The sequence below is a fragment of the Saccopteryx leptura genome, chromosome 1, assembly GCF_036850995.1.
Source record: "Saccopteryx leptura isolate mSacLep1 chromosome 1, mSacLep1_pri_phased_curated, whole genome shotgun sequence".
In the NCBI taxonomy this organism is placed as follows: domain Eukaryota; kingdom Metazoa; phylum Chordata; class Mammalia; order Chiroptera; family Emballonuridae; genus Saccopteryx; species Saccopteryx leptura.
The window spans coordinates 59,455,881-59,470,494 of NC_089503.1; the positions used below are offsets into that span (position 1 = coordinate 59,455,881).

The following is a 14,614-nucleotide window of genomic DNA, read 5'->3' on the forward strand; positions in this document are numbered from 1 at the left end:
AGAGGAAGGAGACCTTCACTCTAACTGGGGCCTGCAGTACGGTGGTGACATGCAGGTGAAAATTTAAAGGGTGCATAAAATTCCAATAGACGGGAAAGGCATGGGTATTCCAGGATGAAGACAGAGCACAGGATGGACATGGAGGGGTGACAACACACAGTATGTACAAACGTGAAAACAAGCAACAGGAGATAGTGCTGGGCCAGGAGGCTCAGGGCATGTCGTAGGAAGCTGCGGATGCTGTGCTCAGAAAAACTAGTCTTTACGTTGTGGGCGGTCAGAGAAGGTTTGTGGGGAGAAAATGCTTTGGCAATGAGTTCACTGGTGACCTCTGAGAAACCAGTTACACTGAAGTTGTGAGGACTGGACCAAAATTCAAAGGTGGTGGTGGGGGTACAGTGTGATGGGAAGGAAGAGGAGGTAATGAGGGTCTCAGATTCTTTACCTGAAAAGTGAAGAGAACACCTACTGCCCCAGAAGGTTCATTTTCTCTTTTGACACTGGAATGTCAGCAAGGTTAGAAAAGCATGAAGCTGAGGTCCTGTGTCCCTTCCGAAGCTTAGCGGGTAACTCCAAATGTGAAAGATGCCTGAATGTACCAGACCAAATAATTAAGCCCGACGATCCTGGACCAAAGCTTGCATCATTCACCTCGCTTCCCAGACGACAGAAACTATCCACCCAGCCTGAGGTCTGGCCTGTCCCCAAGATGCTGTCATCTGGTCTTCCATGGCTGTGATGGGACCCTCCCCTTACTGTCCATCAGTCCTGTCCTTACCCTGGAAATAAAGTGCCGCAGGGCGGGGCAGGGCTGGAGGGAGGGGATCTCGGAGCTGAATCTGCCCTCTAGAAAACCATCATGCCTGGAGACTCCTGTCATCCTTCTTGCCTGAATGTTGGCAAGTCATGTTTTGAATATGAGTCAGGAGGTGGGAATGGCGTCTTGTAAAGTCAAATTACAAACGGGGATGGGCCTGTATTCTCTGGAACAGCAATCCTGCTTAGAATAGCTACACACTTATTTTTCTGGTTAGAGCACAGAAGCCTTTTCAAGTGTTTCCTTAATGGCCTTCTATTGAAGTCCTCAGACCACATAACCTGTGAAAGGCCCTTGGGCGAGGGAGTGAAAATTTCTACCTCTCAACAAGAATGTACAGATATAAGCAGAAACTACAGTTCCCCAGGGGCACCTGAATCGCTGTTGTTGGCCTTCACTCAGCTGTGCCACTGGCTGGAGGGCAGGCAGCAGGCAGGACCGGAGCTCCTACGAGGAAGCAGCCCCTCTTACCTTTTGCTGATGCGGTACTCCACTGGTAACTGCTTGTCACCTGATGCCACCACAGATCTCTGCAGCTGATGGGGAGAACAGAAGAAAGAATCCCAGTGGTTGTGATGAGGAGGGAAGAGCATGGTCATTTCCAGAGACGTGCCCCTCCCCCTCTTTAACCATAAACCTTATGATCGTCAGTTCCTCCGAAATTAAAGGATATTTTGTACAAACTACTGGTTTAATGATAACTATCAATCTTAAAATAAGAAATGAAAAAAATCTTAGAGTTGAAAAAAATAATCTTTAGCATCGAGTCTGGTAGACAGTAAGCACTCAATAGAAGTCTGTGGAATCGAAACAAAATGATAGTTGAATCCTTTTGCATTTGCAAGGTTGTGAGTTCTGTATGCAAAAGAGCTGTTTTTCATTCCTCTTGTATTCCAGTGTCTGGAATAGGACCTGCCCAACAGTAAGCACTTAATGTTTGTTGAATTAAATGAACCCCTCCAACAACAGAAAACTCTCTACCCTCAGCCTATTTCTTCTGAACAACCCAAACAAAAGCCTTTCCTTACAGAGAATCAAAATCTGTTTGCTACACTAGCCCTGACTATGGGTGGAGGGAGGAACCAAACAAATTTGAAGTCACTAATTTATCTGAATGTCTGGAAGTAAAATTTACATTATTTTTAAATAAAGTGTCTTCTAATTGCAAAAGAACTACACCAAGGATAGAAAGAGAAATACTGTTTATTTTCACAATGACATGTCCTCTTCTGCCTCTGTCATCAGAATGTCAGCTCCTTGAGGGCAGGACATGGTCTTTTGTCAGTGCTGCATTGCCAGGGCCCAGAGAAGGCCTGGCAGGGAAGGAGTGCTCAACACAGAGGCCTGTGCCTAAAGCCCTGGCACTTCACAAGCAGTCATAGCAGAACACAGGGCTAGGAACTGCACAGGACAGAAACCCTTTCTCTCCTCAGAGGCTCCTATAATGTTATTGTTCCTGCTCTTGAACCAGGTAGATGCCCATGGAAAAGCCTCTCCCTTTCTTTGGACCTGTTTCAAGCACACTATGGGAACAACACGTTGAGAGTTCCCACTACTCTACAATATCAGGATGCAGGAAATCAGTAGGTGACTGATACTGTCTCTACCTAATCCTTCACCAGTTGTTCCCAGCATCCTCTCTGGGGTCACTCACAGGAGAGGAGAGATTCAAAGGACAGATGTTCCCTTCTGCTCTTTTAGGGCAACACCAGTGGTTTAAATAAAAATCCTAGGGAATCTCTGCTTCTCCACCCCCACCATTAAGAAGCCCCTTGCACTTAATTCCTTTAACAATTATTTATTGTACACCTACAAGTCATTCATTTGTGGGGACAAATAGTTATTGGTCACTCTCTGTGCAAAGCACTGTGCTAAGCATTGGACATACAACATATGAAACCAGACATAAGGCATGCAATGGCGCTTTAAGGGCCAAGTACAGGGTGCTATGGAAATATTGAGAAGGAGCATCTAGCTCATTCTTCTGGGGGACAGGAAGGTTTCCCAAGATGCCCAAAAGGTAACTGGAATCATATAGGTGAAGGCCAAGACAAGAGCGTTTCAGGCAGAGAGCAGAGTGTGTGTGGGGGCTAGTGAGAGTAGGACCTGTACCAGTTTAGTGCAGCCAGGGTGTTCAGTGCAAAGGGGGCATGCTACGGAAGGGGGTGGCTGCAGCCAGGCCACGGAGCTGGTAGTCATTTGAGAGCAAAAGTGAGCCGTTAGAGCGTCTAAGTAAGGGCCTGACATGGTCAGATTCAACCTTTTAAAGACTACTCTGGTTGCAACCAGTATAACACAGGGCTAAGCATTTCAAGGACAACACGTGATCACAACTAGTTTACAGTCTAGCTGGGGAGACAGTGTGCTCACCCAGGAGACTGGTAATGATACCAGACAACACATAAATGGCAGAATAAGTGAAAGTACCAAACAACTGGTGACAGATCTTTCCGTTCAGAAGAGGGAGAGGTTATTGTATGTGGCCCCCAAAAAGTACTCTGAAAAAACGTTTCTTGCCCTGGCTGGGTAGCTCAGTTGGTGAGAGCATCGTCCCAATATGCCAAGGTGGCAGGTTCTATCCCAGGTCAGGGCACATACAAGAATCAGTCAACGAATGCATAAGTAAGTGGAACAACAAATTGATGTTTTTCTCTCTCCCTTTCTTTCTCTCTAAAATCAATAAGTAAATTAAAAAAAAAAATTTTTTTTAATGTTTCCACTGAAAGAACCAATGAAAGTGGGCCAGAATGGTCAGGGCTAGTGGGCCAGTGGAGGTGTGGGGTTTCAACCGACTCTGAGAATGAACAGAATGTGGGTATGGATGTGGATGGTGCGGGGGAGGGGGGTGACAAGAGAGCATTCTTTGGAGAAGAGACAGTGACTAGGAAGCAGGTAAATTCAACACAAGCCACTGAGGCATCTGTGCTCACCCACAGGGCAGCTGCCACCACACAAGCCAGGGCTTTTCCCAGCAGACCCAAGACCAGCCATGGATCAGCCACCCAGCAAGACAGTTCTGGGAAGAAGGGAGTGTGGCAAGCTGTGCTTGCCAAATAGATGGCCTGGCCATGAGAGATTAAGTGAGTGAGCTGCCTGTCCTGTTACCACGACAACAGAGTAGTTCTCAGGAAAAAGTAGCTGCTGGCCAACGTCTCCTGCTGGCACACTGAGAAGCCAACGCTGTTGAAAATACATCGCTCAGCACCCCACTGGAGCTTAATCATCTCAAAAACCTTCTCTACAAAGATCCTGTAGTTCCCTGGATTGGCCGTTAGGTGAAATGCTTGTTGCTACTCTTCTCCCCTCAGATTCCCGTTTGCTGTCGGAATCCTCCTTAAAATGCTCAGACCCGATCTATACCCTCCTGTTCAAAACTGTCTGACAGCCTCCTGCCTCTGGGATAAAATCACAGCGCGTCTCATGGTGGCTCACTGTATAGCCTCATCTCCCACCCGCTCGCTCCAAGACCCAGCACACATCAGCCACTGGGCTTCAGCTTCGCCCCCTTCTCTGAATGTGCTGCCTCTCAGGTCCTCACAGATTGTTCCATCTTCCCAAAATATCCCGTGCCACCTTGTCACTGTGAGGGCTTTCACGTCCACAGGGAAGCCTTCTGCTTCTTCCTCTTCCCTCATTTACTCCTCCCCCAAATGCCTCTCCCTCGGAGGAAGGTTCACTTTTTCATGCTGCCCTGACACAGCTCCCCACACACAACTCTGACGGCACATGTCACCTGGAATTGTAAACGCCTGTATTCCCCAAATGCAGGAAGTGCCTCAGAGGAAAGGCCCACGGCCCTGGTCGGTTGGCTCAGTGGTAGAGTGTTGGCCTGGCGTGCAGAAGTCCCGGGTTCGATTCCCGGCCAGGGCACACAGGAGAAGCGCCCATCTGCTTCTCCACCCCTCCCCCTCTCCTTCCTCTCTGTCTCTCTCTTCCCCTCCCCCAGCCGAAGCTCCATTGGAGCAAAGATGGCCCGGGCCCTGGGGATGGCTCCTTGGCCTCTGCCCCAGGCGCTAGAGTGGCTCTGGTTGCAACAGAGCGATGCCCCGGAGGGGCAGAGCATCGCCCCCTGGTGGGCAGAGCGTCGCCCCCTGGTGGGCGTGCCAGGTGGATCCCGGTCGGGCGCATGCGGGAGTCTGTCTGACTGTCTCTCCCTGTTTCCAGCTTCAGAAAAATACAAAAAAAAAAAGGAAAGGCCCACAGTTCATCTCTGTGTGGAGGCCCAGGAGCCAGGCTGGCTCTGGTGCACAGCGGGCTCTGTTCTCCCGCTGAATGACTCAACGGCTGCTGCTTCAACTGCTCACCATGCAGAGCACATGACGTAAGTAGTGCTGAAGACAGTCTTCACATGCCATTTGTAAAAAGTCAACATGTTATAGTGCTGAGGTAGACTATTACTTTTCTAAATATTTGCCACACTTCCGAGGGGACAATTAAGTGTCACCTCTATACCACCATCATGCTTGGCACAGAGACTTGCAGTGCCTCTCCTGTGGGAGAATTAGATATTCTCTCCCTCTTGATTGCGGTGTTGGCCACACGCCTTGTTTTAAACAATGCAATATGAACAGAAGTAACATCTGATGCTTCCAAGTAGAAGTTTTACGGGCCAACTAGTAGTTTGCCATCTCATTTTTCCCTCTCCCGCGAGACTGGCAATGTCCCAACCAGAGGCTGCTCGGTCAGGCTGGCTCCCAGAGTGAAGACAGTTGGAGCAGAGCTGTAGTCAGCCCACGACCGACGTGTAGTGTGTGAGCAAGAAGAAAACCTGTATTGTTGTCCTGGGGATTTCAGGGCTGCTTGTTACCAAACATAACTTTGCTTGAGTTACGGATACAAGAAGGTGGACTAGCAGAGTGACAATCAGTGCACCTCTACATTCCTGTTCTGGCTCTAGCGACATGTGTGACCTTAGTCAAGTCCCTTCTCCTCTCTGAGCCTCAGTTTCCCCTTAACAAAATAATAAAGTTGAACTAGTTAATCTTTTCACTCTGTACTTATGTAAATCTGGACCAGAATATCACTCTTGTCCTTGACATTTCACCCTTTTTTTCCTCTACCAATTACATGGAATGATGGACATTTGGGGGATCTTTTTTTCAGGTTAAATTTATATACAATGATATGCATAGAATTCATATGTACCAACTGGCAAGTTTTGACAAATGCCTACAGCTGTGCACTCCAAATTCCTGAGGAGATACTGAGAGCGTATTCTCAACACCCCAGAAAACCCCCTTGTACCCTCTCCCAGCCAATCACCTCCCTCCAGAGGCAACCACTGCTGTGCTAGTCTTTCAGCGCTGATGACTTTTATGGAATAGTGGTCATTTGGAACTCCTGGACTGATGAAATGTCTTGTGTTCAGGCTGCTGCTCTCACACTCCTGAACTCCAGGCGTGTAAAGGCACAGAGAAGGTTCTTGGCAGGCTTTGGGGACACTCACCCATGGTTCTGCAAGCCCTCTGATCTTCTGAGCCTCCAAGTCACTGACAAAGTCATGGTAGAGAACCACATAGGGCTCCAGGTGGAAGACCTCCTTCCGGACGGGCTGGAGCAGCAGGTAGGGATTAGAATTGGTCTCATAGGAGCAGTAGAGGCCAGGGATCTGGTAGTGAGTGGGCTGAAAGGAAAGACCAGAATCAGCATAAGAGGAAAGGGTCTAGGAGCTGGCAGTAATTTAGGGGAACTACAGCATAAAAAAAGTAGAATGTGGGAGATTCAGAATGCGGTCACTGATGCCATCCAAATGAGCTTTATTATTATTATTTTTTACTGCATTTTTATAGCCTTTTCCCTCACATTGTCCCAATTCTACCCTCTCTCTGTAGCCAAGTTTCCCTTTTCTCTTTCCCTGAAAAATCCTACCTGGGAACCCAGGGCCTGACATAGCCCCTCGTAGGTATCCCTGGTCTGCAGGTGGGGCACATTGGGCCTCTGGATCATAGCCTCCACTACTGTCTGGTTGATGCTTTCTGCCAAGAGCTTTTCATATTTCACAACATTCCTGGCCATCCTTTTATTATCTGGGCCTGGGAGAAATCAGAGCAGGGAATAATACAGTGTAACAAACAGTGGACCCAAGGAATGCTGCCCAGGGGTTCTACCGCTTTACCGTCTCACACAACCAGCAACTGGACACCTAGAGCCACTCCTATGCTCATGCACAGGAGGATGTAAGGCCCTCAGTACCAGAAGTGTATCTGGTGTTTTAAAAAGATTGAATTGGGCCTGATAGATCTGAAGGTGTGAAGGACTTTGGAATGGAAGTGGTACTTAACACCCTTAGACCAGGGGATCACCCGGATGGTAGCTCTAGGATAGTGTGATGGTCAGCTTTATGTACAAGGAATAAACGCATTCTTTCATTCATTTATTCATTTAGTCATCTATCAGTAAATCTTCAGTGAACATCTACTATGTACCAGATATTGTGCTAGAGGCCAACCTACTAGAGTTTACAGTCTTATGGAGAAAAGAGACATTAAATAACTAGTTATAATGAAACATGACAAGTAAGTGTTATGAAAAAGAGGTTGAGAGAGCCAAAGCCTATAGCAGAGACCCAGCCTATTCTTCCTGGAGAACTGGAAGATAATTTGTTCCTAACTCTACTAGATCCTCCAAAATTCCTAACTGGCCTAGACACAGAGCAGAGCAGATTGGGACAAAGAATTCTAGCTTTGATTTTAGCCCGGGTTTCTACAGGGTTTTTGTATCTTACTTGTGCCCTCTTTGGATATAAGATGCCCTGTGGGTTGGCAGCTACCTCCGACCTGCTAGCCTCTGTGTATGATTCTCAGTGCATCTCAGAAGAAGGCGCTGAATTGCTATAACGCAGGGGTCAGGAACCTATGGCTTGTGAGCCAGCTGTGGCTCTTTTGATGGCTGCATCTCGCAGAAAAATCTTTAATAAAAAAATAATAACATTAAAAATATAAAACATTCTCATGTATTACAATCCATTCATTTCCTACCGCTCGTGTTCATGGTTGTGGGTGGCTGGAGCCAATCACAGCTATCCTCTGGGACAACACCAAATTTTTATTGGATAATGCATAACGTACACGGGTCATGTATGGCTCTCATGGAATTACATTTTAGAATATGTGGCATTCATGGCTCTCTCAGCCAAAAAGGTTCCTGACCCCTGCTCTAACACTTCTAAAACATCTTTCTCTGCAGAGCTCAATGTGCTCCTAACCACCACCTCCACCCTGGAAAGGGAGGGAATAAAGGCACAGAAATTACCATCATTTTTTAAGAAGGGGAGAAATGAAATTTTGCAGAATAGAATTGATGAACCCAAAACACTAGTGAAATTATTGCAAAGCCAGAAATGGAACTGGGAGTCTTCATTTCTTGTGTCCTGCTTGTCTACCTATAATAATACACAATTTGGGTTCTCTAGGAGAGGCAGAGATTTTAATAGATCAAACACACAGAAATAAAAGGACGTTGGGTTTCCTTTTTGCCTGCATCACTAAACTGCCTGCGTGTTTTCAGACCATTCAGTTACTTTCTTATTCTACAGTTTGCCAAATCATCAGAATGGAATAGGGTTACTAAGTGATTAATTAAAAAGTGATAAATAAATACAATTGTAAAGTCCTACGTGAAATACTTTATAAATATTAAAACATTATAGTGATTATGTATCTTACTTTAGCATGCAAATACCTTTTTAGAGGGAAACCTGGGAAGCCATCTATTACCAAAATTTTAAGCGAAAATATCCAAACAGAGAGCTAAACTAGCAAGTCTCCATCTTGTTCAACTCTGTTGAGTGTTGAAGCCGAATTCTGTGCTAACTGGCAGGACACTTGCATCGCAAAGTAAGCCCTGGTTTAAAGGGAAGAACTGGTATCTCTTTGTAAGCAGCCGTGGTGACAGTGCTGCTGAGTCACACTCCCTGCACACAGCTCCCATTGATTGCACTTGTTCCCAGGTCAGCTTCCCAAACCTGGGTCTTAGACGTCCCTGAAGAAACTGCTCCCCATCCAGGACCTGTTCCTCATCGAAGCAACACGAATATGTAACAGTTGGTGAGGGGCTGGGAGGAGGAAAGGGACTATCTCCTTAGCATTTTCCAACTAACTTAAAAATCACCCCCCTGCATTGAGTAATGTGTAAGATTTAATCCAAAGTTAGAAATGTGACTTGGTTTATGAAATTAGATAAATAAATAGAAACAGGTAGCTGTATTTCACATGCTGAGATGAACAGCCAAGAGCAGAAGGGGTTTCCCCATAACGCAGACCTGGGCTTATCTTTTATCATTACGTACTGTAGAGGAGAAACTCTCGGGAGAGGCTGAGGGCGCACGAGACATTTCCCACCTATTAGAAATAAAAGAAAAAAAGAAAAGGAAAAGAGAGTTAACTGCACTGAGGCTATCTCCTCTGACCAAATTAATCAACTGATTTTAAAAAATGTGATAAAATATCCTTGCCACAAGTAGATAAAACTCAGTGAAATGAGTGGCAGACTAGAAATGGGGAGGTTCTCTGTCCTAATTCAGGATTTGCAGCCCTGATATAAATCAGTTCTCCTCAGCTTCCTCATTCGCAATTAACTTATTACCACCCTTACCAGAGAAGGTAGAAAATGAAAATAAACTTTCTTAAAATGTCCTCAAATCCTAAAGCATGCAAAAACCATGTAACTGCAAGGAATTGTTATTTTGGTATATTTCATTATTAAACTTAATATGAAACTATGAAAGCCTCAGTAAAAATATATATTTTTTTCTTCAGGCTCAATACTCTCTAGAGTCTACCGAGTTAGTGGGAGGGAGGCAAAGGAGGAACCCAACCTGAGACATTTTTGCTGCATAATAACGACCTCTCCTTGTGGCCATTCAACCTTGGGCTGCACATGGTTAAAGGCAAACAGGACTTTCCAGAAAAACCTGGCAACAGAACTAGGTGTAGGTGGGCTGCCATGCTGCTGTGGGTGCCGTGGAATGATGATGAATTAAGAGAACTGTATTTTCTTATGGTCATTTTATTTATCCATATAATTTCATGTGACAGCGAAAGGTCTACAGAGAGACATTTATCTCTAATGTACGGGAGTAAATCAGATTTACTTGTCTATAAGACAAGTGTTCTTTTACTGTTGCATAAAAAATTGGGCCTGCAGAGCACAAAGAAGGAGAGTGTGGAGTCTCAGGAGAACTAAGGAAGATTTCACAAAACAGGTGACATCTGAGCTATGCCTTGTAAGCTGAATAACATGTAGCAGACAAAGCACAATTGTGGGAAGGAAGTAGAGGGGAAACCTAAGTCATCACAGGGGAAAAAACCAAAACTAATAATCAGGCCCTGGGTATAAAACCATCTTTCAGGGTAAGCTGCTTTAGTTTATCTTCTCTGAGTCTCTCTGTGTCAATTCTCCATTTTCTTCCACTATTAAAATTCAATTACTTCCTGCCCTTTGGTGCATCACAGTCATTCTATTTCAGTTTTAATATGTAGCAACAGAGCAGGAAAGTTAGGAGAGGCACCCTGGAAAGTTTCACAACAATGTCTACTTACCAGAAACTTCCATGAGAGGAACAAGACCATTTGCAGCATTGAGAGTAGATATGTTTTGGGAGCAACATGGGGGGATGGGCCACCCACACCCTCCTCCCTTTTCTCAGGAAAAGGGGGAAAGAAAAAAAGGATTGTGAGGTGTAGAACTGGTGTATTAGGTTTACAATTTCTAGGGAACTGGCTCTGTAGTGATTTTTTTCAGACTATTCTTGAAGACTACAAATCTGTTGGGAAGTGAGGTTAGCTATACCAAAAGATGGCAACTCCCATATTTAGGAAAATGAACTTCCATGTGGTAAAACAGGTTACAGATCAACAGGAAAAACCCCGCGAGGAGGCACTGAGCTGGTACTATGGGCCAATGAGGCCAGCTCCATAGCTGGACACTAGTCATGTTACAGTTGGACTCAACTGCAGATGGAAGAGACTAGCAATCAAACTTCTTCCTTGGACATTTGCAATATCATGGCATAATATCTATGAAGAGTTATGAGTTGTTCAGAGTACAAAAGAGTGATCTACATTGACCATAAACCCATTAAACATCTGTTGATGCAGCTGTTGCTACTACAGGTAAGAGATTGCCTCCTACATGGGAGATGATGATTTTAAAGTAGTCAGTGTATTGGACTAAGAGTAGACAGACTTGGCCTCCATCTCACCTCTGTGAACTTTGTGACAAGGTAGGAATTTTTTTGAGATTTAGTTTACTCACATGTAAAATATGGAATTAATAGAACAACTGCTTGACTCACATTTGATCTTATTGGGAAGATGAAATAAATTAAGAGACGTGAAAATGCTTAGAAAATTGTAAAGCTTATGCAAAGCATTATATTTATTGTGAGGAAAGCAGTGAGTCTCATTTACTCCCCTACCTGGAAATAGGCAAAGGCCAAGTGATCCAAGGCATCCTCTAGACTAGCCTCATCCTCTGTATTCCATTCTCCATAAGATCCTCGGAAGAGACTGACGGCCTCCTCTAGCCATGGAATGGCGTGGTAGTAATCCCCCATGTCATACGCCACCTGTAGAGAACATAAATACTACCATTAAAGCCTTAGTCCACAGGCAGAAGAAAGGAAACGACATGCAAACAAAGGAGGGCCTTTGGAACCCAAGAAGACAAGTTTTCATTTCAAATTCAGTAAAAGTCAATTTATCAAGCACCTGTTAAATACAAGGTATTATATTAGGTATAGCAAAGACACAAGGGTGCTTGCATTTAAGGAATTTATAATCTGGAGAGAAGACAGATATAAACTCAAGTCAACTGTAATCCTGGGCAGAATGGCATGAATGCTCAAAGGAGATATATGCAAAATGCTGGGGAGACATAGGAAAAGGAGGCTTGGGAATATCAGAAGGTTTCACAGAAGAAGTGGCATCTGAGATGGGATGTCCTTGAAGAAGGAAAAGAATTTCAATAAGCCAAGATAGGGAGGAAGGGAATTTTAAGATGAAGGAATGGTAGAAACAGCAGCCAAAAAGCAAGAATGCATTCAAGCAGTACATTGTGGCTATGGGGTAAGGTGAAGATGTAAATGAACTCAAAAAGGCAAATAAATTTAACGAGAGTCATGAATGTCATGTTTTTAGGATATTGCTGGTAGCAGTGTGAGGAATGGATTAAATCATTCTTTTCTTTATTCAGTATTTATTGAGTATTTACAATGTACCTTGTTATCTCTGCCCATAAAGATCTTACAGTTGAGGGGCACAAGATAAACCAATAATTGTGATATAGTGCATTAGACCTGGAAATGCTATGAGAGCTCAGTGGATTGTCCTATATTAAATGCTGGAATGTGGCAACATGTACTGTTGTAAGGTACCAAAAAGCTGAAAATTGATATTGATATTCTGGGAAGAAAGGTCAGGCTTTTCTATCAGACTTTCCTGTCCTGTCCCTCCTTTAGGGAGGGGAGGGAGGAGAATGTAGAAGTTTCTGGCTCGCACGAACAATGGGTCATTCAGTTTCAAATCTAAAATAAAGGTTAACCTAGAAACTTCTTCTCTTTCAATAGGAGGCAGAATTTACTTACCACCTTGATTGTAGTTCCTCTCCCTTCCTGGAATATTGAGAGTAAAATACCCCTAGGCTTGTTTGGGAAGATGAACCCTGAAAGATTTGTAAACATCTTTGATTGTGTTATCTTGAAAGTCTTAATGTATCTGTGTATTCCCTAAATAAATCTTGTCAGTTGTACCCTGACATCATGCTCTCCCCGCCCATGTGTGATCAGAGGTATATAAGCAGCCTGGGAACTATTTTTGGGACTGCACGATTTGGGCCTGCAGATGCCCTGCTTCAGCCATATGCGGCCGGCATATTTAAAATTTCCTCCTCTAGTAAAACTCTTCAAAATTCATCTGGACTGGGTGTCTCTACGTGGACTCGATGAAGTGAGGTTCAGTGCCTTTCAGAATCTGGGGTGTGGTACTTTATAACATATGGGGGCTCATCCGGGATCTAGTGTTTAGCGTCACCAGATCAAGACACCCCGAATCGGCTGGACTCTCCGCTGAGCTGCACAGCCCCGCTTGAATCTCGTGGAGAGGTGTGCCACCTGAGACTTTCCAGGGCTCCTGGTCTTCCTGTGGGGTCCGGACAGTTCTATGGTAGACGTCTCCTGGTTCTCAAATTTGACAATTTGGATAATTCGGCAGAGAAAAGGTAGGTAGGTAGAGGAGGTAGGTAGAGCAACTGTTTCTGCTTTACTTAACTTTCTGGCTTCCCTTTGAACTCTTACTTTCGCTTTTATGTTTGTAACTAGTTTGTAGTCTGTGTCGGACTAGAATGTAGGTAGAGTGAATTTGGGGGCTTTGCTGAGTTGTGACTCCGGGGATGTGGAACCCCGGTGGAAGTAGGTAGGGCTTTCAAAACTGCTTTGCTGGTTGTTATTAGTCTGTAGTCTTTATGTTTTGAACTGGAATTGCCGCGAAACAGACCAGACGTGGTCGTAAGTTCACGCAGGCTCTCTATGACCGAGACGTCGGTGGAAAGTTTTAGTGGTCCTACCTTGGGTTCTAGTTACGTTCTCAGTAGAATGCCAGAAGTGGGGACTTGCGTCTATCTCTAGGAAGGCTAATGGAGGTTGTTTGTCCTGCATTAGTCAGTCTCCTATTGCACTGAATTAGTGGAGACTGAGCTAACCTGGATTGATTAATCTCGACCCAAGACTTCTAGAGACGTCTCTGTGTTTGTCAAGATCTCAGTCTTTATTTTAATGTTTCTGTTTCTAAAACCCCTGGTTAAGAAATCTCTGGTGCCACGACCTGCATGCACCTGAGAGGCCACAAGGGGAGCTCTTCCTTCATCGATGTGGCTTTGTCTTTGTTTATCAAATTATCTGGTATTATTTAATTGAAATAGGCACGCATTGTGTATATGTCCTTTGTTCAATGTCTAAATGTGTCTGTTTGAGTCTTTTATGTCAAGATTGGAAGCTTCTGACTAAAAGCTATGTTAAGTGACTTTCTTTGTTCCCAAAATCTACCTTCAGGGTGCTCTATCTGACTTTTCCCTGAAGGAAATTATTCCCTTCGGTTGGCTTCTTCCCCTTGTCTTGTGTAATAATTAGTATTTCTATAGTCAAACACCCTCTCATTCTGGGTGCTAGTTAACTATCTGTCTTATATTTTTGTTTTATTGGTGCACTAATTCTTAGATTCTCCTGAAACAAGTTTTAGTTTTGTAATAAGTAATAGCAACTGGGAATTCTAATCCCCGGATAATAAGGACAGTCTGGAATATAGTAAGTGGGAACCCAGGTTGTCCCGATCAGTTTCCATACATTGATCGGTGGCTAAATTTAAAAATGAATCCACCACAGTGGCTTAAAACATGCTCAATACAAAGCAGGTGCCACATCTTCTTGGTGAAGCAAAATTTGAGTCAAAAATAGGAAAAAAGAATAACTAAGGCAATAGTAGCAGCATTCCAAGAGACAAACTCTTCTAACGATCAGGGACCCTCGGAGGAAGGAGAGTTCTCCGAGGTACATGAGGACATGGCTGCCCTTGAAAAGGACTATAAGGAAGTTAATGTAAATCCTGTTAAAAGAGAAAGAAATGAAAATAAAGGGAAAAGAAGAAATTCAAGGAAGAATAGGACTATGCTAGGAAAAAATCAATGTGCTTTTTGTAAGGAAGAAGGACATTGGAAAAACACATGCCCCATATTACAAGCAGCCATGGGGAAGAGAGAAAAGCAGAGCCCACAAATTGAAAGGGTTTCTCCAAATTCTGGAGCAAA

General features: G+C 44.4%; 1 protein-coding gene across 4 annotated transcripts in view; it reads right to left on the reverse strand.

Annotated features, from left to right (window-relative positions):
* The window catches only part of P4HA3 (prolyl 4-hydroxylase subunit alpha 3), a 44,409-nt gene that overhangs the window by 10,113 nt on the left and 19,682 nt on the right, over positions 1-14,614 (reverse strand). For 3 of the 4 annotated variants that reach the window (XM_066360684.1, XM_066360685.1, XM_066360687.1), the window contains exons 4-8: positions 11,235-11,384; positions 9,105-9,156; positions 6,686-6,849; positions 6,264-6,440; positions 1,289-1,353 (exon numbers count right to left, since the gene is read on the reverse strand). In XM_066360684.1, the coding sequence (XP_066216781.1) occupies positions 1,289-1,353; positions 6,264-6,440; positions 6,686-6,849; positions 9,105-9,156; positions 11,235-11,384 (608 nt within the window). The remainder of the gene's footprint in view (positions 1-1,288; positions 1,354-6,263; positions 6,441-6,685; positions 6,850-9,104; positions 9,157-11,234; positions 11,385-14,614) is intronic. The other variant, XM_066360686.1, reaches the window with a different exon arrangement.